The 24,997-nt window shown below is 34.3% G+C and overlaps 2 protein-coding genes and 1 long non-coding RNA gene across 3 annotated transcripts; 2 read left to right on the top strand and 1 right to left on the bottom strand.

Annotated features, from left to right (window-relative positions):
• Nucleotides 1-5,347: 5,347 nt before the first annotated feature.
• Nucleotides 5,348-10,152, top strand: LOC140819926 (1,4-dihydroxy-2-naphthoyl-CoA synthase, peroxisomal-like). The gene is made up of 9 exons (XM_073180205.1): nucleotides 5,348-5,729; nucleotides 6,615-6,737; nucleotides 8,371-8,472; nucleotides 8,582-8,620; nucleotides 8,743-8,841; nucleotides 9,006-9,053; nucleotides 9,360-9,455; nucleotides 9,618-9,740; nucleotides 9,863-10,152. Exons 1-9 carry the CDS (start codon nucleotides 5,472-5,474, stop codon nucleotides 9,977-9,979), a joined length of 1,005 nt encoding a protein of 334 aa, XP_073036306.1. The 5' UTR covers nucleotides 5,348-5,471; the 3' UTR covers nucleotides 9,980-10,152.
• A 7,911-nt stretch (nucleotides 10,153-18,063) lies between these two features.
• On the top strand, nucleotides 18,064-21,214 carry LOC140819609 (ADP-ribosylation factor 2). Its single transcript, XM_073179772.1, has 6 exons — nucleotides 18,064-18,186; nucleotides 19,161-19,330; nucleotides 19,487-19,557; nucleotides 19,731-19,850; nucleotides 20,735-20,853; nucleotides 20,945-21,214. The coding sequence occupies exons 2-6, from the start codon at nucleotides 19,183-19,185 to the stop codon at nucleotides 21,030-21,032; spliced, it is 546 nt and encodes a 181-aa protein (XP_073035873.1). The 5' UTR covers nucleotides 18,064-18,186; nucleotides 19,161-19,182; the 3' UTR covers nucleotides 21,033-21,214.
• LOC140819610 (uncharacterized) lies at nucleotides 18,241-19,152 on the bottom strand. The gene is made up of 2 exons (XR_012115244.1): nucleotides 18,801-19,152; nucleotides 18,241-18,760 (listed from the first exon to the last, which is right to left on the bottom strand). It is a non-coding gene; the product is annotated as an uncharacterized lncRNA (long non-coding RNA).
• Nucleotides 21,215-24,997: the final 3,783 nt, after the last annotated feature.

The raw sequence follows: 24,997 nt of genomic DNA, 5'->3' as shown, positions 1-24,997 counted from the left end.
AATACAACTCTCATTCATACATGCTTAACCCAATAATAAAAAATAGGTTGGATACAAGCTGATTTTGTGAAGGGAAACCTCTTCTTGGTGTTAAATTATTGTCAATATTACGAATGAAATAAAAGTATTAGATTTCACATAATTATCGAAAAAACAATAATACTCACAACCGGAATCTCGAGAAACCCATAAATTTTTGTTGCATAAAAAATTATAAATTAAACTAATAATTTCAAATTTAATAAATACACAACATATGTTACTCCTCTTTGGTTGTTTTTTGTCTTGTCTTTATTTTTTGTGTTTTCAAAAAAATAAACAGGTTAAGAGTCATGTACTATGTTTAGTTAATCTATTTTCCTTTTTAAATAAAATAATATTACATTGTTTGGTTATGTTAATTAGCAGGGTGTCAAAATCAGAAACTCACCAACCCGACAAGGTTCAACCCGAAAAAAATCATGTTTGGGTTTGAGATTTTTGGGCTCGGGTCAGATCGGGTTGGACCCGATAGCTGACCCGAAAAAATAATCGGGTTGCGTTGGGTTTGGGTCAACACGAAAATTTTAATTTTTTTTATAAAATATAATTAATAAATATTGTCTAATTTTATATATTGTATGTCTGAAAGAATATTTATTTTATATTTATATCATGATTTTTCATAATTTAATATTTATTTTGAATATTTTTTTATTTTTTAAACAATTGTTTATTTGATTTAGTAAATATATTTTCTTTTTCTACAATTAGACTTTCAAATTTAAATCATATATATAAGAGAGATTTTATTATTATACGTTTAAATTAAAATAAAGTTATTATTATTATTTTTAATTTTATTTAATTTTCTTTAAAAAAAATTAAAAAAATTCGAAATCTTGATCGGGTTGATTTTGATTCGGGTTCGGTTTCGGGTTGAGAGTTTTCAGGTTGGCTCGGGTTCGGGTTGGATTCGGGTTGAGCAATTTTTGAATAGTACTATTGCTCAACCTGATCCAACCCACCCAACTTAAGGATGTAAATGAATCATACCGTTTGCGAGCTATTCGAAGCTCGCCTCGATAAAAAGCTCGTTTGAGTTCGTTTGTTAATCATATCAAGCCAAACTCAAGCTCGATTTCAAGCTCGAAAATTTAATCAAACCAAGCTCCAGCTTAAGGATATTTGGTTCATGAGCTCGCAAACATGTTTGATAATAGACTCGCAAACATGTTTGATAAACTCGAGCTCGAGCTCGGCTTGTTTAGGTGGCTCGTAAGCTCGAGCTCGAGATCGACTCGTTTAGGTGGCTCGTCGGCTCGAATTTGGCCCATTTGTTAAGAGTTGACAAATAAAAATATTAGTACGTATTTGGCTCATTTGTTGAGTTGACAAATAAAATATTAGTTTAATTTCAATGGAAGGAATTGAATACAAAATATAGTTGAAAAAAAGATGAATTTACACCACATAATCACAATTATATTTTTTTATCTTACTTGCATATCATTATACTAAAATGTTCTTTAAAACATAATAAATTAACAGAAATACATCAACTTATTCTTTTTTCTCCAAAAAATTTACATCACCAAGTCATATACACATTGAGTAACTTTACCAATTATTATCCTAAAATATTATATTAAATAGAATATAATGAATTTATATTAATTAAAAAATATTGGAACACATCGAATGAAGTATTAAAGAAGTGAAATTATTGCAATGTTATTTATATGGTGATATCAATGGTATAACAAATATTTGTTATCTGGATACTGGATATATTATTTTGAGATGTTCAATAATATAATGAGTTTATATTTTTTTTAGTTGTTATTTTTGTCGTTTTTGTTATTTATGAATGAATTTATATTTTTATATCTGATTTAAAATAAGTTCATAGATAGATTTAACTTTTAACAAGCTCAAACTCAAGCTCAATTCTAAGCTTTGCGAGCTCGAAAACAAGCTGAGCTCAAGCCAGACTTGTTAAACATGATAAACGAGCTATGAATGAATCAAACTCAAGCCCAGCTTGATTAACATAATAAACGAGCTTTTAACGAGCCGAGCTCAAGCCAGACTTGTTAAACATGATAAACGAGCTATTAATGAATCAAGCTCAAGCCCGGCTTGATTAACATGATAAACGAGCTTTTAACGAGCCGAGCTCGAGCTTTTTCGAGCTTAGTAACTTCAATACAAACCGAGCTCGAGCCTGATAATAGAAGCTCGAATAGAGCTCGAACTCGAGCCTCAAACAATCTTAAACGAACCAAGCTCAAGCCTGATATTGTTTGGTTTGGTTTGGATTGTTTACATCCCTAACTCAACTCACCCGACCCAAATTGACACCCTTATATGTTAGGAACCTATATTTTTTAATAAAAAAATGTTATAATATTAATATAAGTAATCAATACATTTCAAGTTCCCATATTTCTCTTAAATGTTTAGTTATAAATACTATTTATTTAGTAGTCTTTACTTTACTATATTTTATACACTTAGTTGGAGTACAGTAAATGTTTCTATTGGGAGAATGTAACGCTTGAACTATAGTACGCCTTAAAATATTTGAGTTGCACTGCACAGCTTCCACTAATTATAACATTTGGTAAAACAACAAACGATCAATCTTACAATTGGTATAAGAACCAAGTTATTTCGTTCAATTCTCGTGGAATACATGTATTACAGTTATTTGGAGATATATTTTTGGCGTGAAATAATTGTCCGACTAGGAGTGAGATCCATAAATTCTGAAAAATCAGCAAGCATCCTGTTAGAACTATTTAAGTTTTGGTGATTTAATAAGACTGTTGATCCAACGGATAATTAAAGGGCCTAATTTAACCGAATTTAAGAAGAAAATTGAATATTCACAAGAAAACGTTTTTTCAGAGTCTAACTGACTCTCGAGCCAAACTGATATTGTAAGAGGGATACTGATAAGCAAACTGATCTCCGGAAAATTGATGGTGCCTAACTATAGTTTATTTTAGTGGATGAGTCAGTCCAAATCAAACATTCTATGAAGAATATCAATATACTTAGTGATTAAGAATCAGAGGTATAATCTTGCCAAAAGGGGAGTTTAAGCTTCACGCCATGGAATGGAATAACTTCATAAAGCTGAATGCCGAACCGGAGATAAAGGAGAGGCAGGATTCGAACCTACGTAGAAAAACTTCAACAGATTTACGTCGGTCACTTTTGACCACTTGACCACTCTCCCCACTATGGATGGCCCGATACTGAATAAACGAGTATCACCTCTAGATGGAAGAAGATTCTTTTTGAAAAGTAGTTTATGTGCGAGGGAAAAGAATAAAAATAGAAGAAGCATCTGACTACTTTATTCATGCTCCACTTGGCTCAAAAGGTTTATCGCTCCCAAGGGGTGCAGATTCATAATAGACATATAGAAATTATTGTACGTCAAATAACATCAAAGGTGTTGGTTTCAGAAGACGGGCTGTCTAATGTTCTTCACCCGGAGAACTAATTGGGTTGTTGCGAGCGGAACGAATGAAGCGCGCATTGGAAGAAAACTCAAATTGGGGAAGAATATGACCCTTAGGCTGATGTAAGTTTTCGATGAAATCCTTGATAATTATTATAGCATATGTTATTTCCTAATTGAAGTGGCCATTTTTTGTTGTTGAAAAAAAGAGGAAGAACTAGATCTTCCAGTCATACTCATAAGAAAGAACCGAAGAAGCCAACTGATCCGTAGAAGAAGCCAACTGACAAACATTCCAGTCACTATAAAAGATAATGCTTAGAGTACATACCTTTTATCGTCAACAAGACAACTCAAGTCGTATATTCTATTGAGATTAATGAATTCAATATTTTGTCTCAAGTGACATAATTTTTCAAACATCAAAAAGGAAAAAAAAATAGAACTATTTAATCTTTGGTAATTTAAATAGGTTGTTGATCTAACGGATAATTATATAACCTAATTTAACTGAATTTCAAAAAGAAAACTGAATAAGCACAAGCAAAAGTTATCTAAGAGTCCAACTTACTACCGAACCAAACTGATAGTATAAGAGGGATACTGATCAACAAACTGATCTAAGGACAAATGATGGAGCCTAAGTGATATTTTATTTCAGTCGACCAGTCAGCACAAATCAAATTTTTTTTGAAGAATATGATCAGTATACTCAGTTATTAAAAATCAAAGTTCAACTGAAATATCGGATAAAATTTTCTGTATCAAAAGTCATTAATTCACAAGAGATGTCAGAATTTATGAGCACAACCAGAAAATTCCCAAAAAGACGATAACATGGCAACAACGACATCTGTATTTGGAATAGATATATGATTTAAAAAGATTATTATTGCAGATGAAGTCTATAAATAGATTTTTTTTGACAAGCTTTTAAAGATCTCCAACTGTCTGAATTAACTAATTTATTGTATCTTCTTAAAAAAAGCTTTATGCGAGGGAAACTGATAAAAGTAAGCATACAATGATATGTTATTATCTGATCATTTAAAGATCAATTCGTGCTTGTAATTTCTCTGAAAATATGTAACCGAGAGTAAGAAGTCTTAATACTCATTTTGAATATGATTGAAGTTTACTATAAGTTTCAGTTAGACATTGTTAAATCATATTGAAGTGAGTGATTTCAATTTGCTTGTAATTACCAAAGTCATTTAGTGCAATCCTTCCTTGAGGAAGAATGCGTGACATAAGAGTATTAAAATCTCCGAACATCCAAAAACAAAATCGTACCAATTTACTTTTCATCTTACCTTCTTTACCTCACATTTGATAACTCAACTGAGTTTTGATACGTCATTTTGTTCAAGTAGTTTCAGTCAATCTCTTTTTGCATAGTATTCACTATTGATTTATTGAGAACCCAACTGACAAGAATTTTATTTCAATGTTGCTAATTCAATCGAAATATTAGCAACATTGTTGAGAAATATTTATTCACCTCCGCGCCTCTAAATTTATTTATGATCGTAACACATCCTACACTTGTAATTTTCATATTTGTTGGTATACATAAAAACTAATATGAGATTTCTTCACCAATCAATTTCATGACATAGATTTTACGACACAACTCGACCTGATAAAAAATATTGGTATAGACCGAGTCAAAATGTCTCATGGTTCCCAGAGACATGCTTGTTAATATAAAAATTTATATTTTAATCTTATACATTTTAAAACTTATAACTCCCAATTACAAATTAGTTTATAGTTTAAACCTTAAATAATAAATCAAACAAGAAATTGAGAAGGGTATTATCGGAATCCAAAGCCTACGAAATTCCAATTCTAAATCCATTATCATCCATAATAGCTTATCCTATCTTCATCATCTTCTCCACTATAAATACTCCTCCTCCATCGCTCCTCCCATTGAAGCACCAAAACTCCTCGATTCCCCAAGAGTTCAGAAATCCTCCAAAATCTTCGAATCAAACACTCGAAGAAAATTTCAATGGCTGGATTCACAGGGAGTGATCTTAACGTAGTGAACAGGAGAATGGCCTCCGTCGCGGGCCACCTGATTCCGGACCAGACCCAGCCAGGTAACGTCATAGCGCTGTCGAATTGCAGCTCCCGGCTGGATGATTCGTACCACAGGGTGCACGGCGAGGTTCCCACCCACGCCCCGCAGTGGAAGAAGTGCAACGATTCGGAGAAAGAGTTCACCGATATCATTTACGAGAAAGCTGTCGGAGAAGGCATCGCTAAGGTGCGTGTTCTCATATGAGGTGCAATCTACCCGAGCTTCTCCGACCATCTCGAATTAACGTCGAGTTTGAGTTCACTTCGAGCTCGAAACATGGTTATTATATATGTTAATGGAGCTCGAATTTGATCTTGATTTATTATTATTTTAATTGAGTTGAAACTTTACTAGAGTTCGACTCGGTTTGTCCAAATTTTTATATGGTAAAGACTTGTGTGAGACGGTTTCACGAGTCGTATTTGAGAGACGGATATCTTATTTGGGTTACCCATGAAAAAGTATTATTTTTTATGATAAAAGTATTACTTTTTATTGTGAATATAGGATAAGGTTGATCCGTCTCACATGAAACACACGCTTTTTATATATATTAATTTTAAAATTTTTGGACTAATTTGATATTAGTTAGGATATTTTTATTTAAAACTCGTCCCGTCAGCCTAGTATTTCTTACTCCACCACCACCGGTTTTTGTTATCTTTAGCTTACTTCTTCTTTTATGATCTAAATTGAATTTTGGTATTCTTTCATGTTTTGGCTTCTTTTGTAATTTTAGTCCGTATTCTCACCAGATATTGCCGAATGACGCATAATATTACTGACATGATCGATGTTATGTATGTCGTATGGAAAAAAAATCAAGTTATTGAACTGAAAACGATTTTAACTAATCATCTTACCAAAAAAAATCCGATTTACACAAATTTAGAGGGAAATGGCTAGTTTTTTTTTCCCAAAATTTTTGTAACATTTATATAGAGCCCTATTGCACTCAAATTTTATCATCTTCTTATTATTATTTATTTATTCATTATTATTATTATTATTATATTTTTTTTTCATTTTTATTTAATTAAAGAGATTTTAATAATATTTTGGTGGAATTAGATAACGATCAACAGGCCAGAGAGGAGGAACTCGTTTAGGCCCCAAACCGTGAAGGAACTAATGCGTGCTTTCAATGATGCAAGGGATGATAACTCTATTGGAGTCATCATATTCACCGGAAAGGTACCCATCAATTTCATTTTCTAAGAAATCAATAAATATTTTTTTATCCAGTCGAGAGAGAAATTTGTTATAATGGGATATCGAACATGAGATATCGTCTCAGACAGTTTGAGAAGGTCTCACGGGTCGTATTTGTGAGACGGATCTCTTATTTGAGTCACCCATGAAAAAGTATTACTTTTAATGCTAGAGATATTACTTTTATTGTAAATATGGATAGGGTTGACCCGTCTCACAGATTATGATCCGTGAGATGGTCTCACATGAGACTTACTCTAGTATCATATAGACTAGAAATAATGAGATAAAATAATTTTTAAATAATGATATATAAATTTTGGCGGTGGCTTGACGCAAATTCCACCTCATTTACTCATTTGAAGGCACCAAACAGGGTCCAACAAGTCAAAGTCATCGGTGGTTAAGTAATGTGGGATATTCGAGAAAATTATCTTGGTCAAATTTTATTTTATTTTTAAAATATTATATTCAAGTATATTTGAGAATTTTCATAATATACATTAGAATATCATTTTTTTAAAATAAAATATTTGATCGAAGTTATTTTACTAACTATTACTATTTATGTGTTAGTATGGATTAAATATGCACGATTTTTTTTTAAAAAATAGAAAATAATATTAGCATATCTCTTACTATTTATTAAGGCTGAGTAGGTTAGAGTAACTTCCTTGGTCTGTTTTTTAAAATACCTAAAATACCCTTCACCCCACTCTCTACATTACTAATTATATATATTAATAAAGTGTTAAAAATTAAAAGCAAGTCACATGTAGTTTAGTGGATAAAGTCTATGTTTCTTATTCATGAGGTTGTAGGTTCAATTTTTGCTTGGGTCTTTTTTATTCTTTTTTAAGTTATTTTTTAGTTCATATATCAAAATTATAATTTAGCCACTCATTATTTCTTATAAATATATTTTGATCCTCATTTAAATATAAATCAAATAAATTATAAAAACATATCGTACAAGCACGCAACGCGTGCGTCGTTGTACTAGTTAATATAGAGGATCCAATATCCATTAGCCCATTTATTATTATTATTTTGATTAATTAGCATAGTAATTAGTCTTGATAATTAGTTGGAATAATTATTGAAGTAGGGTAACTTTTGTTTTTCTTTTTTTAAAAAAAATTGCAGTTTATTTTGTGATAGAATAATTATTTAAGTTGGGTAATTTAATTTTTTTCTAAAAATTTGCGGTAGTTTGTAATTATTATCTTAAACATTATTCCTTTATATAATAATATTTTAATAACTGGAGGCTTGATAGTGAAAATGGGTGAGATTATTAAATGGTTGACTAATTATTTTCTAATAGATTAATTAGACAATTTAGTATATTTTCCCCCAAAAAATGTTCCACCCTTGCTTGTATTTAAGAAACATTTTTATTTCTTTAACACACACGCGCACGCACATACACGTATATATATATATATATATATATATATATATATATATATATATATATATATATAATCTTGACATGTTATACACTCACCGTAAACACTAATGTGAGCATCAATTAGTAAATATTAATTATATATATATATTAAAAAATAAAGTAGATCCTAATTAATTATGGTTTATTATGATAATCTTACAGGGAAGCCAAGCATTTTGCAGTGGGGGAGACCAGTCATTCAGAGGCAAGAATGGCTATGCCGATTATGACGATTTTGGTCGTTTGAATGTTTTAGATTTACAGGTTACATTTATTGTTATCGTCTCACATGTTACTCGGTTTGAACATGCCTTTTTTGTTATATAAATTGCGAATCCGTGCTGATTTTTCGAAACTTTATTTCGTTACGTAGGTGCAAATTCGTCGCCTTCCGAAACCCGTGATCGCAATGGTATGATTTTTTGATTAATTTTTGGGTTTTTGATGATATTTCAGTCTCATAAAATGTTATTTTGCTTTGAAAAATAAAGGGTTTTTTTATATATATATATATAATTATTCTATGAAAACCAGGTTGCGGGTTATGCAGTTGGGGGTGGACATGTGCTGCATATGGTGTGTGACATAACAATCGCAGCTGATAATGCAGTTTTTGGCCAAACAGGGCCCAAGGTATTCTTACTTTCAAATCAAAATTAAAAAAACTATTAAATATTTAGAAGTATAAATAAATGTCATAATCATAATTTATACCTTTATCAAACTTATTTAATATGCATTTTTTACGGATTATATTTCAATTTCAAGAATCATAAATGATAAATGTAATTTTGTAGGTTGGAAGTTTTGATGCTGGGTATGGTGCTTCCATAATGGACCGTTTGGTGAGTTTTAGACTTCATAAATAATATTTGATGTGACGAAATTATACATCCAATATATAGACGTTATCAAACTGATGCTCACATAGGTGTCAACAGTAGGTGTTCATGAGATCAAACTGATGTTCACACACACACACACACACACACACACACACACACACATATATATATATATATATATATATAGGAGTTCACGAGATCAAACTTTATGTGAACATCAGTTCGTGTATATATATATATATATATTATGATATGATTTTTGAAATGAACTTTTGTATTAATGCTAATTTACATGTATTTTGGCAGATAGGACCAAAGAGAGCTCGTGAAATGTGGTTCATGTGTAGGTTCTACAAAGCTGAAGAGGCAGAAAAAATGGGACTTGTCAACATTGTTGTGCCAGTGAGTTCTCTAGACTAAACGCACCAAAATTAATTATAAGATCGAGCATTTATCGTTATTTCGAAAATTACAAATAGATTATATATGGTTATGCAAACTCGAATCGAGTTATGCCTACCCTACAACTTGAGTTAGGAAATGATTCAAACAAATTTGTTGCAGCTAGAGAAGTTGGAGGAGGAAACAGTTAAATGGTGCAGAGAGATAATGAGGAACAGCCCGATGGCGATTCGCGTCCTGAAATCAGCTCTTAATGCAGTAGATGACGGTCATTCTGGACTTCAGGTATCTCCTTTTTCTTGAATAATCAAGATCCATATAATTAATCGAACTCGAGTCGAACTAAAATGTGCTTTTTATCACCAATGCTGATTAAATATATATGTATATCCTTTGATTTCTTGTAGCAAATTGCTGGAGATGGCACCCTTTTGTTTTACGGCACTGAGGAAGGTTCAGAGGGGAAGAACTCGTACTTGGAACGCAGAAAACCAGATTTCTCAAGATTCCCACGTCTGCCATGATCTTAATTTACTTAGATACAACAAGATTTAAGCTTATGGGTTATGAATTTTGTGTGACAATTTGAGAAATAAGGTGTTCAAACCATTCTGTGTAATTTTCATCACAATCCCTTTATCCACTCTTCTTTTTATTTCTAGCCATTTTTGTTCTATTTCGAACTATTACGTTGATACATTGGGGTGGTTGGATTTAACAGTTCGCGACTAAAGTATTCAACCGTATATACCATATCATTACATTAACCATTATATGTACACACAAATATGGTAAGATTCTAAGAATTCAACTTATAAAAGTAGAAGTATAACTTATCAGAACTTAACGTCTTTTGCTTGGTCGTTACAGTCTTAAATATTATCGTTACTTTACCTAATACTAGTATTAGTTACACCGTTAATGTTGTAGAAAGACATTTAACGCTACTTACTATTTTTGGTATGAAACAAGACTGATTATTCTGAAACTTTCTGCAGGGCCCTTTTTTATGTGATAAAGCTGATTCTTTTCAGAAGTCACAGAAGCCCTAATTGGATTAAAAGCTTCCTATTTATAAGGGTCAATCTTTCATAGAAAAGAACATTATTATCATTATCAACGCAACGATTATTCCAACGCTAGTTTGAGCTATCATCAACTACTACTTATCTTCAAGTTCAACATACAGAAAAGCAGCACACAGTTTATAGTAGATATCTGATCTTCTGACATCATATTGTGCTCTGTTTCGTGATCTCTTCCAAAGCTATACACTTTACTACATCTTGTTGAGAAGAGTCTGTAATCTGGGAAAGAGTCTTTTCCAGAACTTTGTTGTATTCATTTTACAGTGTTGTAAAGCTAAAAGTTTCAGTAGGCTAAGGGTAAGTCCTACTGAATTGGGTGTGTACAAAAATTGTACTGTAATAGCCAAAGTCTTTTAGTTATACCTTCTGAAAACAGAAGAAAATGAGACGTAGAAGATTCTATCTTCGAACTTCCAGAAACAACCACTGTCTACTACCTACTGTTTTATTGTTTTCACCCCATATCATCAGACCGTTTCCGCATTCATTATTGTGATCTGCTGGATATTTATTCAAACAAGAAAAACTATAATTTGTAACAGAATTCTAGCACCCTATGCAAAAACGACCAACAAAAGAACGAGTTTATTCACCCCTCCCTCTAAACTCGATATCGATCCCCAACACAAACCAATCAACTCTTTTTCATTTGCGGGTAATTTACGGTGTTGCAGCGCCAAAACTTGGCTATAGAATGCAATAGGGCCATCGAAAGAGCGATTGGATTGTCGAAACCGAAGCTCTATCAATAGTTTAAGCTATCAAATACTCTTATCCCTACTCTACTGATGAACCTTTTGCAGAAGATTTCAGGTGTCTTTGCTCAAGTGCACCAAAAACACTGTTGCATGAGTACAAACTGGGTTGCGCTCGTAGGAGTTTGATGTATAGTTTTAACCTAGATTATCAAGATACGATCCTTTTATTTTCAAGAAAAGTTGTAACCGATGAATTAACATTGTGATATATGAAATTTCCTGCTTTGTTCAATAATCATTCTTAATTCATACTTTAATTTCTTGTAGCAAATTTCTATTTTACGGCACTGAGGAAGGTTCAGAGGGGAAAAACTGATACTTGCAACACAAAAATGAGATTTCTCAAGATTCCCACTTCTGACATGATCTTAATATACTTGGATACAACAAAATTTAAGCTTATGGGTTATGAGTTTTGTGTGCAATTTGAGAAATAAGAAGTGTAGAAAATCATGATTTTGGCACTGTTTGATGTGTTTGATAAGATAAGTATGAATTGTTCAACTGACAATCAACCCTCACATCCAACATTATACAAATATATTATTTTCTTATTACTCATATACATCCATATCATTTCATCGTCATATCACATGAGTCAAGCACGATGCCTGGTTAGAATTTTAGTCTCTCCAATAACTAATAACACAATTCTATCCGTTTCAAGAATCAAGATTCAAGTTGCCAAGCTTCGTGTTAGTGTACGCCTTAATTTTTTTTCTCCTCCTAAAATAGAAGAATATGTAATGGTCACTTTCCTTCACCTTGTATAAAAATATTCGTCCACCAATTAAATTGAATACGATTAAAGCATACCAAAGGGTTCAATTTATGGTTGATGAACAAACCTAACTAGTCACAGTTGTCGGTGGGGCCAGTCAAGTAAGGCTGCTGGCAGCAAAATGAAGAAAGGCAAAGTCACGTGGGAATAAATGAGAAAACGCGTAAGGAAATTGCGAGGAAATTTCAGAAGACGCGTTTTATACGCGTCTTCACACTGACAGAGGCTCTATAAATAGAGCTCCCCCTTCATTCTGAAATCATCCCTTCTTCGAGTTATCTCTCATCTTATAAGCATTTGAGTGCTTAGTTCTATAATATTTGTGAGGTGTTTGTTCTCCTATATTAAGAGAGTGTGTGTTCTCTATGGAAACACAGTGAGTGAGTTGTACACCACGAAATATTATAGTGGAATTCTTTTCATCTTGCCCGTGGTTTTTACCCGAATAATTTTTAGGGGTTTTCTACGTAAATTTTGGTGTCCAGTTTATTCTTTATTTTCGGGTTTTATTATCTCAAATTCCGCACGGGGACCAACAAGTGGTATCAGAGCCTTGGTTTAAAATTTCTTAAAATTCTGAGTATGCTCTGTGGTTGCAGCCTAGACTGATCTTCCACATCAGAAAAGATTTTTTGAGATTTTTTATTTAAGGCGGGATTATTTTGTCCGGTCTACTAAAATTGTGTAGACATAATGGCGGGAAGGTACGAGATATCAAAGTTCAACGGAAGCAATTTTATGCTATGGAAAATAAAGATAGAAACATTTTTAAGAAAAGAAAATTTCTTGGCGGCTATTGGAGATAGACCAGTGGAGATTACAGATGATGGAAAGTGGAACGAGATGAATAATAATGTTGTTGCCAATTTACACTTGGCAATAGCAGACGAAGTTTTGTCAAGTATCTCTGAGATAAAAACAGCCAAAGTTATCTGGGATACTCTGACAAAGATGTACGAGGTCAAGTCGTTACACAACATGATTTTCCTAAAGAGAAGGCTTTATACTCTTCGGATGGCGGAATCCTCATCGATGACCGACCGTATCAACACACTAAATACCATAATTTGCCCAACTCACTTCCATGGGGAATAAAATAGGGGAAAATGAACGTGCGAAGCTTCTACTTCAAAGTCTACCAGATTCATATGATCAACTTATCATCAACATTACCAACAATATTCTTATGGGCTTTCTAAGATTCGACGATGTCTTAACTGCGGTTCTCGGAGAAGAAAGCAGGCACAAATAAGGAAGACATGTTGGTTAGTTCGAAGCAGGCAGAGGCTTTGCCGATGATAAGAGGAAGATTTATGGACCGTGACTACAGTGGGAGCCAAAGGCGAGGTAGATCAAAGTAGAGAAGTAAGAAGAAAAATATTTACTGCTTTAAATGTGGCGGTAAAGTGCACTTCAAGAAAGAGTGTATGAGTATCGAGAAGAGTTCTCAAGAAAATGTGGCCAGTACTTCAGGAAGTGGTGAAATATTATTTAGCGAAGCAACAACTGTTGCAGAAGACAGATACAAATTTTGTGACACATGGATTATGGATTCAGGAGCGACGTAGCACATGACGTCTCGGAGAGAATGATTTGATCATTATGAACCAGTCTCAGGAGGATTTGTATTCATGGGAAATGATCATGCTTTGGAAATCGCTGGGGATCGGTACTGTCAAAATTAAAATGTTTGATGGCACCATTCGCACCATACATGAGGTACGACATGTGAAAGGACTGACGAAAAATCTTTTTTCCTTGGGGCAATTGGATGACATCGGGTGCAAAACTCGTATCGAAATAGGATCATAAAAATTGTGAAGGGCGTGCTTGTGGTTATGAAAGCGGAAAAAGTTGCTGCAAATCTGTATGTACTTATGGGAGAAACACACAAAGAGGCAGAACTAGCTGTTGCATCAATTGGTTCAGAAGAAGAATTAACATTGTTATAGCATAAAAAGCTCGGGCATATGTCAGAACGAGGGTTGAAAATTCTCTCAAAATGGAAGCTGCTGCCGGGACTTACAAAAGTGTCACTACCTTTTTGTGAGCACTGTGTTACCAGTAAACAGCACAGATTAAAGTTTGGCACTTCTACTGCCAGGAGCAAAACTATATTGGAGCTGATTCATTCGGACGTTTGGCAAGCACCGGTTGTATCCCTAGGTGGAGCGAGATACTTTGTCTCGTTCATAGACGATTTCTCTAGGAGATGTTTGGTGTATCCAATCAAGAAGAAATCAGATGTTTTCCAGATCTTCAAAGATTTCAAAGCGCGGTTTGAACTTGATTCTGAAAAGAAAATCAAGTGTCTGAGGACTGACAATAGAGAAGAATATACCAGTGACGAGTTTGATGCATATTGTCAACATGAAGGCATCAAGATACAGTTCACGACGGCTTACACACCTCAACAGAATGGAGTGGCGGAGCGGAGCGGATGAACAGGACCTTGTTGGACAGAACAAGAGCTATGTTGAGGACTGCGGGTCTAGAAAAGTAATTTTGGGCGGAAGCAGTCAAAACCGCTTGTTATATTATCAATCGTTCTCTTTCAGTGGCGATTGATCTGAAGACTCCGATGGAGCTGTGTACCGGGAAGCCGACATATTATTCTCATTTACATACATTTGGAAGTCCGGTGTACGTTCTGTACAATGAGCAAGAAAGATTAAAGTTGGATTCGAAATCCAGAAAATGTATCTTCTTGAGTTATGCTGATGGAGTAAAGAGGTTTCACTTGTGGGATCCTACTGTTCACAAGCTTGTCATCAGCAAGAATGTTATCTTCGAGGAAGATAAAGTAAAGGGAGACAAAGGCACACCGAATTCAGAAACTACTATTTTTCATGTGGAAAATAAGACGGACGAAGGTCAAGTTTGTTTTGAAGCAGTACCAGAGCACGAAGAACAAGAACATGTTGAGTCTGAGATTTCCAATGTGAGGCAGTCAACTCGAGACAGAAGACCACCATGTTGGCTTTCAGATTATGTCACTGAAAGCAACATTACATATTGTCTATTATCAGAGGATGGTAAGCCATCGAGTTTCCACGAGGCTACTCAAAGCTCGGATGTATCTTTGTGGATGATAACAATGCAAGAAGAATTGAAGGCATTAGACAGGAATAAAACTTGGGATCTTGTTACACTACCACGAGGGATGAAAGCCATTGGAAACAGATGGGCCTATAAGATCAAGCGTGATGGCAATAACCAAGTGGAGCGGTATCGTGCTAGATTGATGGTAAAAGGGTATGCTCAGAAAGAAGGAATTGACTTCAATGAGATATTTTCTCCTGTGGTTCGGCTTACAACAGTCAGAGTGGTTCTGGCATTGTGTGCGGTGTTTGACCTACATCTAGAACAGCTAGATGTGAAAACATCATTTCTTCATTGAGATCTTGAAGAAGAAATCTATATGCTCCAGCCAGAAGGTTTTGCGGAAATAGGCAAAGAGAACTTAGTTTGCAGGTTGAAGAAATCTCTGTACGGTCTCAAACAGGCGCCGATGTGTTGGTACAAGAGATTTGATTCTTATATCATGAGCCTTGTATACAACAGACTGAGTGCAGACCCTTGTACATATTTCAAGAGGTCTGGTGATGATTATATTATTTTACTGTTGTATGTGGACGACATGTTGGTAGCAGGCCCGAACAAAGATCAGGTCCAAGGATTGAAAGCACAGTTGGCTAGGGAATTTGATATAAAGGACTTGGGACCAGCAAACAAGATTCTAGGGATGCAAGTTCACCTGAGATAGAAGTAACAGAAAGATTTGGATTTCACAGAGAAATTATTTGAAGAAAGTCTTGCAACGCTTCAACATGCAAGATAGTAAGCCAATCTCGACCCCTCTTTCTGTTAACTTCAAGTTATCCTCCGAGATGTGTCCTAGCAGTGAAGCAGAGAGGATAGAGATGTCTCGAGTACCATATGCATCAGCAGTGGGAAGTTTGATGTTCGTCATGATCTATACTAGACCGGAAATTGCTCGAGCAGTGAGAGCAGTTAGTCGGTATATGGTGAATCCTGGACGAGAGGATTGGAGCACTGTTAAGAGGATCCTTAGATACATTAAGAGTATCTCGAATGCTGCATTATGTTATGGAAGATCAGATTTTACACTCAGGGGCTATGTCGATTCAGATTATGCAGGTGATTTTGATAAGAGGAAATCTACTACTTGTTATGTGTTTACACTTGCGAGGGGAGCAGTAAGCGGGGTTTCAAAACTGCAGACAGTTGTGGCATTATCTACAACAGAGGCAGAATATATGGCAGCTACTCAAGCTTGCAAGGAGGCAATATGGATTAAAATGTTATTGGAAGAGATCGGTCACAAACAAGAAAATGTTCCTTTGTTTTGTGACAGTCAGAGTGCCTTGCACATCGCAAGGAATCCAGCCTTTCATTCCAGGACGAAACACATTGGAGTACAATTTCATTTTGTGCGAGAAATGGTAGAAGAAGGAAGCGTGGATATGCAGAAGATCCATATGAAAGAAAACATAGCTGATTTCTGACCAAGCCATTGAACACTGATAAGTTTGAGTGGTGTAGATCCTCAAGTGGTCTAGCGAAAACGTAAGCAGCAGGGAATGTCAAGATTGAAAGGATGTGTGGAGATGTGTTTGATTCTCAATCAAATCTCCAAGTGGGAGAAATGTCGGTGGGGCCAGTCAAGTTAGGCTGCTGGCAGCAAAATGAAGAAAGGCAAAGTCACGTGGGAATAAATGAGAAAACGCGCAACGAAATAGCGAGGAAATTTCAGAAGAAGCGTTTCATACGCGTTTTCACACTGACAGAGGTTCTATAAATAGAGCTCCCCCCTTCATTCTGAAATCATCCCTTCTTCTAGTTTTCTCTCATCTTATAAGCATTTGAGTGCTTAGTTCTATAATATTTGTGAGGTGTTTGTTCTCCTGTATTAAGAGAGTGTGTGTTCTCTTTGGAAACACAGTGAGTGAGTTGTACACCACAAAATATTATAGTGGAATTATTTTCATCTTGCACGTGGTTTTTACCCGAATAATTTTTAGGGGTTTTCCACGTAAATCTTGGTGTCCAGTTTATTCTTTCTTTTCGGGTTTTATTATCTCAAATTCCGCACGTGGGACTAACAACAGTGTCACCATGAAAGAATTGAAATATCTATCTCACGGGTCCATCAGAATAATCAATCAGCGTTTATATATCGATGATTAAGAATATTATCATCGAATTGAACTTTGCGAGAGGACAATACACAACAGATTAAATAGTGTAAAAAATAGAACTGGTCCGTGAACTTTCCAAATTCAAAACATTTTATTTGTATTTTGAAATTTTCAAATTCAAAAAGCTTATAATTTTTTCGAGCGAGTTAGTGCCACTCATTTAGCTGAACTTTAATATGTTAATTAGATATTAAATAGTTAAATTTCGAATTTTTTTCTAGTGAGTATGTCCTGAATTGAGCTGAAGTATTCAACAAGTCAAGTTCGGATTCGATACTTAAATCTTTTTTAAATATTCAACTCGATTCGATCCGTTTACATTTTAATCAAAAGTATATATAAAGTATAAATTATAATTAATATTAAAATTTAATATGCGTAGTGTGTCAAAGATCCACTAATTTACATATTGTTCATCTACATCTATTTATTTCAATGAGCCGTCTATCGAATCATGCAATCGATCTTAATCCGTGGAGATCTACGGTGCACAATTTCTCCTCCAAAAAATCTAAATCGGGGCCGAAATTAGTAAATTAAATTAAAATTTGGTAAAAACAAATATTAGTAAATTAAATAAATGACGTGGCGAGATCTAACTCGCCCGCCAGCATGTGAATATCCAACGGTATACATTCCCTGAAGTGATGTCACAACGGCCACTTTCTCAAAAGGGCAACGCCGTTATTTTACGAAACATTGAGGGGCAATTCGGACAATATAAAAAATAATGCACGGGATTAATATAAATAACCAATGGCTACAGATTCTCAATCTCTCTCAGAAAAAGAAGTTATTAATCTCTTCGCGTTGTCCTTAGGCAGCTCCATTTATCTTTCTCCACGTTCTCTCTCCAGCACTTCGCCAGATCTGTACTTTCCGGTGAGGAGAAATCTGAATCGCATGCGAATTTATGATTGATTTTCATGGATTCGCTGTTTGATGTATTTTTTGTTGATTTCATGTTTAGATTTGTGGTATACGGTGTGGAATTTTGGTGTTTTTTGTTCTGACGTGGAGGATTTGATTGAAATGAAGCATTTTTTCGTATGGATCCACTGAATTTTTTTGTGGATTTTGAGAATGTGCGGTTGGTGGTGTTAGATTTTGGTTTTGTTGTGGTCTGATCTGGTCTGATCTGAAGATTTTACCTTGAGGATCTCGGTAAATTGTTTTGTGAAGTTGAAATCCTTTTTTTACAGAGGAGATTGTGGAAAATATCTGATTTTGCTTGTGGATCTGTTGATCCGCTAAAAATTATGGTGAAATTTTCGATTTTGTGAGCTCTAGCTCGGCCAGTTTCTTGAATTTTTAATTTCTGTTTTCTTAGTTTTAATCTGTTTTCGAATATGATTTTATGCGTGATGTGGGCCTTTAATTTCATGGAGCCTAAAATCAAAATGATAGGTGCTCGATGCGCATTTCTAGTTTGTAATTTTTTCATTGTTACTTAATGCTTGATAATTAATATGATATATGATTGATTCAATGACAACATGTAAGACGCAAAGTATTTTCAATTATTGAAAATTTACGTGAATTTTAATGCATGGCCAATTAGTAAGAAGTTTATTTTGGTCTTTGTGTGTTGATTTCCTTTAGGTATGGATAAATCTGTTAGGCATAAAAAGTTTTCATATTACCAAGATGTTTAATTGAACACAAAGAGTAAGGTTGCTGTAAATCGTTCTTCAGTCATCTCAATGCATCTAATCAGGATTTCATCTTTGGAATTTGTGTGAAGACATCAACATGTTTCCATTGCACATTATTTTTGCTGTCCTGATTCGTGCATTTGCATATCTATCTTTTTATATTATTATTTTTTGAATCTATTTGTGCAATAATGGTTTTAGGGATCAAAGGCAAGAAAGAAAAATGGGGCTGACATTCACTAAGCTCTTTAGTCGGCTTTTTGCCAAGAAGGAGATGCGAATTCTGATGGTTGGTCTTGATGCTGCTGGTAAGACAACCATTCTGTACAAGCTCAAGCTCGGGGAGATTGTGACTACTATTCCTACAATTGGTATGGCCCTTGATTCTGCAATTTGAATGTTGCTGTATCTTTCAGTTATCATGACCTTCTTTAGCATCCTATCCGGTTTATCCCCATTTTATCTTTTGCTTTTAAGCTCAACTTCTATTTGTTGTTAACGTTATGGGGCTCACGTTCTATTTTCAGGTTTCAACGTGGAGACTGTTGAGTACAAGAACATCAGCTTCACAGTTTGGGATGTTGGAGGTCAGGACAAGGTGAGCCTTATGTTTAGTTTTTTGTTTACCACTCTATTTGTTTATTTTTTATTTAAGTAAAGAAACTTCAACACTTACTGTCCTTTTGTGGGCCATTTTTATTTCACATAATGATTGATTATTTGTGCATCAAGTGACAAAAGAGTCCTTGTTTTGTTTAATTTCTTTGACAGATTCGTCCACTGTGGAGGCACTACTTCCAAAACACTCAGGGTCTCATATTTGTGGTAGATAGCAATGACAGAGACCGTGTTGTGGAGGCAAGGGATGAACTGCATAGGATGTTGAATGAGGTGACAATCTTTTTCTTTTTCCAGTCTGTTTCAATAAGTAAAACATCAAACAATCGTTGAGGCTCAACATTCTTGCTTTTCAGCATTCTATTAGGGAAGTAGATGAACATTTGGGGGATTTGTTTTCCTGCAGTTTGCTTGACCAGAATTTTATGTTAAATCTTATGGCTGTATTTCATGCTTCATGGTCATGGTGATTGGTTGGAATAGAAATTAAAGGCTGATCTTTTCAACATTTCTGCTTCTTAAGGGCTAAGATCAGTGCTGGACTGCTGGTTATTTGTAATTGTATCGTCTACTATGTTAAATACTCTAGGTAATAAACAAGAGATTTATAGTTTTTGTTTGTTTAAACAATGTTACACTTACATTCATGGATAAAACTTGAACTATTTATTTAAATATATCACTGCAAATGCCATTATGATCTTGGCCTTTAAAAACAATACTGCATAAAGTGCATGATTAACTAGTTTAACTGCTTAGCATCCTGATCTAGAAGGCTTTCCCCTGTTATGATGCACTTCAATGACAATGAATTTACTGTGTATTAACTTCCTTTGGTAGAGTTAAGTGACAAAAATGAAGCCCATAAATGCGCCATTTTAATGGACATTCCTATTTTTGTTTCCTTGCAATAGTAATGTTTTATGAGTCATTTTAACGAACATATCAATTTTTGTTTCCTTGCAATAGTAATGTTTTACCTAGGGGTAGGTGGGTGGGTACAAAAAAATCCTGCCTTTTGTGGGACTCTTTCCATGAAGCGGTTTCATCTTAGCCAATAAGATTTCTGAGTTTTATACTTTTATTACTCTGCCTTCAAGTTAATAATCAAAGCAACTTCTGATCATTTTGCTCGAATTTTGGCCCCATTTTTTCAGGACGAGCTGAGAGATGCAGTCTTACTTGTATTTGCTAACAAACAAGATCTTCCTAATGCAATGAATGCTGCTGAAATAACTGACAAGCTTGGCTTGCACTCTCTCAGGCAGCGCCACTGGTAAAACACTCTCGATCTAGTTGCTTCGATCATCTGTTATTCTAAGATACCGACAGCGTTTTCTTTAAAATTATGTTATCTTTGTGTCCAGGTATATTCAGAGCACCTGTGCTACCTCTGGGGAGGGGCTTTACGAGGGACTCGATTGGCTCTCTAACAACATTGCTAACAAGGCATAAATCTTGATAGTGCTGTTTTGTCCGGTTCTGGATTTCTATGTTTTACGTCTCTGGTTTCCGTGTGGCTCGGTATATTTTACTTTTCAACTGTTGGAAATTGTTTAGGAACTTTCAAATTGGCTGTATAACTAAATGGCTTGTCTTATACATTTGCAAACATTTTGTTTAGTTTTGAATTTTGAGTTATGTTATTTGAATTGTTACATTAAATATTGGTTATATGAAATTTGAAAATTTTCTGTGTATATTGAAATATCAAAATAATATATATAAATTTTAAAAATATATAATATTTTTAAATGATAAAGCTAAAATTTAAAAAAATATAAGATTTTTTTTTGTTATAAAATGATATGTTTTCATAATATATCTAAATTTATGTATACTGTATCATTTTGGTATAAACGATATGTTAATTATATTATAACGAAATTTTCGATACGACATAAATATATATTTTTAATATCATATCTTTTCGTACCATATGCAATATGAATTTTTCCATAGGGAGATTTTTATACACAATTCATATCTATTGTATCTATTTTTGTACATATACTTAGTCATTTGTAATCCATCCATTTAAAAAATTTTGATATCAAGTATTCTCACAAATTCAAAAATTTCTATCCAAAAACGATAAAAGTGTTATAGTAACTGTCCAGCTCTCGTAAAAAAAAGTGTCCAGTTAACCAACTTATAACTTGAACTTTATTGACTCTTATATAAAAAAAATATTTATTTTAATAATATTTTAAGACTTTATTCAATTATTAAATTTATTTTACCTATATACACATGGAAGGTGCATAGATAAAGTTTTTGAATATAAAATGTGTATAATGAGGTCTGCTCTTCAACGTAAGATCATGAAATTCATAAGGAAGCATATTGTATACTCTAAATTGGTTCAAACGTCGATTCACCTGCCTAAAATAAAGTTAAAGGTCACTAGAGCTTGAAACTAGTATCTATGATGTAAACGTCATTTTTTTCATTGGTAAGAGCATAGAGATGCCCATTCATACATATGGATGATCATTTGATGATGGACTGAACAACCCTCCATCGGCTTTCCAAGTGGTTATCACTTATCGAGTCGAATAGTCTATGATTATGGTTATACACCATTAGTCATTTGACCCGAGAAAACGTGGAGGCTCTACGTACTAGCATGCACTTTGATCCATTTACCAACTCCATTGAGGGTCATCAGGTGGCGATGTTGAGTGTAGTTTAGAAATATGTAGGAGAATGCGTTGTAGTTGGGGATTCACCGCTCATCTACGAGTGAAGATATTTTATGTGATCTGACGTGTTAATAGTAAAAGAAATCTCTGGAAAGAGTAAGACATGAGCATTTTGGAAATACGTTTCCTCAGTTGCACATACAATGTCAGTATTATTACTCAAAAATACATTACATCGTTATCGAATTCATTTGCAAGGGATCATGGGTGATGCTAATAGAAGCTCTTACCATGATCCAATGTCCTTACCATGATTCGATGGATGCAATCAGATTTCAGTATTGTGGGTCAAAAGTTCATAATAATTTAATTATGTGTGATATTTTTAAGAGTGAAAAATATATACATAAGAGTTTTTGAATAATGAAAAACAATATCATGATAAAAGAAGTGTCATGATTAGAGCGAGAAAAGGCTTCAGTATATGTGTAATCAATAGTTGAATTACACACATAACTTTTACACACAAATTTTTGTCTACCAAAATTTTTTGTCTCTCTCCCTCACACAAGAAATCGGTCACCTCTCTCTTGGAAGCTCACGACCGCTCCTCCACAGCACTGCCGCCAGATTTTTGAAATTCCGGTAGACAACTCTCGACGCAAATTTCGTTTAGATTTCTAGTGCTATCTATACGATAAATTCAATTTCTGATCGTTGACCCGATTAGAAGATCAAAGAAGAAGAAAAATCTGTTTGTACAGATTTACAAAATTGGCTACCTCAGTTTAAAATCCGAAATAGTTAGAACCATCATTATATATGCAACGGTAAACTATTTTAAAACACCCTATGATAGATTTGAAAGTGGATCGGTTACGGTGACCGGAAGCACAACAGAAGTTTAAAAATTTTTATTTTTTACAAGAAATTTCGGCCACCCCATTATTTTGTGCAGCAAATACAATAAAACACAAAAATGACATTCATAGAGTGTTTGAGAGATATACCTATCAATCTTTAAAAGATTGATTGTGGCTCCAACTTTGTTGTTAAACAACAAAGCTCTTGAATGGCAAGAAGATCTACAAGCTTCCTCCTTCCTTCAAAATTCGGCCCACCACTTGCTTGGTAAATCCCCTCCTAATTTGCACTAGAAAATCAAGAGGATTTTTCAAGAAGAAGAATATTTCTTCCTCAATACTTGAAGAAGAAAAGAAGAGAAAAACTTGGAGAGAATGGCACCAAGAATTTCGGCCAAGGGGTTGTCAAGGGGAGAGGGATGATAAGTCTTGGTAGTGTAAAAAGCTAAAACTACTTTTAGCATGCCAAGCCTTGGAGACACAAAAAGTTGTCTCCAACCCTTCACCTCCCATGCATGCATATATTATATGGTTTTTAACAAATTAAAAAACCATGGACTAAATTTAATTATCTCAAACATATTTGAGACTAATTAAACATTACTTGAATTTACTTAAGTCCACTAGTTAAATAATTTATTTAAATTGAGCTCTACAAGACTCAATATAATTTAATTAATTCAACACTTGAATTAATTTAATTACTTGGACTCTACTAGGTCCACTAGCGTTTAATTAATTCAACACTTGAATTAATTTAATTTAGTCCATAATAATGTTTATGAAAATCACAATTTTCAAATACATTATTCACTTGGCCAACTTTTAATTTAGGAACACATTCATAAATTAAAATTTACATTTCTCTCATAGAAGTCATACTTCTATTTTTCCTTACACTTATAAACTCATTTATAAGTCGTTCAACACAATGAACTATTTTACTTCTCAACGGGATCTAGAAAGCAAGTACTTGTGTGGTCCTCAATGGTTCACTGATACATCTAGCCGTGGGTTCACATCTCCATGTGATTCGGACTAAACATGTCCTTATATGAGCATACCCCAATTGCTCCATTCTTATTTATCAACTCCTTGACAATAAGAACGTCAGAACTCAAGTCTGATAGTACCCAACCAATCATGTTAAACGCCTAGCAGCATCGCTTACATGATTCCCTAGGTATCAAATGATAGTGTCTGCAAGAACCATTCAATTATGGTTAGCGTACAGTACGGTTCCTTCAACTCATATATCCCGATCGATTCGACAACCATTGTTATCGAGAGTTGTCAATGAATCGATACTATGTTTCATGTTGTAGTTGCATCGATGGTGTAATCTATGAAACCCTTCTCATAATTACCACCATACTCTGATCAGAGATTTCAAACTACACATACATGAAAACACATAGGATATCCATACCCGTAGGTAAGCGGTGAATCCCCGACTACAATGCATCGACTCCTATATGTTTCGACATAACACCCAACCTTGCCACCTGATGACCCCATGAGAGTCGGTAAACAAGTCAAAGTGAAACGCTAGCATATAGAGTCTCAATGTTGTCTCGGGTCATAAGGACTAATGGTGTACAACCATAAACTAGGACGTTTCCACTCGATAAGTGAGAACCACTTGGAAAGTCTTTTATAGAGGGTTGTTCAGTGCACTCTATCAGGAGCACCTATCTGCATGCTCGGACATCACAATGTCCCCTACCAATGAAACATGGTACTCACATCGCAGATACTAGTCTCGAGCTCTAGCGGCCTATATCATTCTTAGTGGCGGTTGAATCGACTAGGAACCTTTTAGAATATACAGTATTACAAATATGAGTTTCATGATACTCAACATATGAGCATCTCATATTTTTTCTACTATTTGTGTATTCAAGTGCTTTAT

Source organism: Primulina eburnea, chromosome 18, assembly GCF_022965805.1.
Source record: "Primulina eburnea isolate SZY01 chromosome 18, ASM2296580v1, whole genome shotgun sequence".
In the NCBI taxonomy this organism is placed as follows: Eukaryota; Viridiplantae; Streptophyta; class Magnoliopsida; order Lamiales; family Gesneriaceae; genus Primulina; species Primulina eburnea.
The sequence above is the reverse complement of the archived record's forward strand: the minus strand, read 5'-3'. Positions and strand labels throughout refer to the sequence as shown.

Coding starts and splice junctions, on each gene's coding strand:
- LOC140819926 (XM_073180205.1), top strand. CDS start 5,472: ATGGCTGGATTCACAGGGAGTGATCTTAACGTAGTGAACAGGAGAATG. Junction 8,473..8,581: donor TGAATGTTTTAGATTTACAG/GTTACATTTATT, acceptor TTCGTTACGTAG/GTGCAAATTCGTCGCCTTCC. Junction 9,741..9,862: donor ACGGTCATTCTGGACTTCAG/GTATCTCCTTTT, acceptor GATTTCTTGTAG/CAAATTGCTGGAGATGGCAC.
- LOC140819609 (XM_073179772.1), top strand. CDS start 19,183: ATGGGGCTGACATTCACTAAGCTCTTTAGTCGGCTTTTTGCCAAGAAG. Junction 19,558..19,730: donor ATGTTGGAGGTCAGGACAAG/GTGAGCCTTATG, acceptor TTTCTTTGACAG/ATTCGTCCACTGTGGAGGCA. Junction 20,854..20,944: donor TCTCTCAGGCAGCGCCACTG/GTAAAACACTCT, acceptor CTTTGTGTCCAG/GTATATTCAGAGCACCTGTG.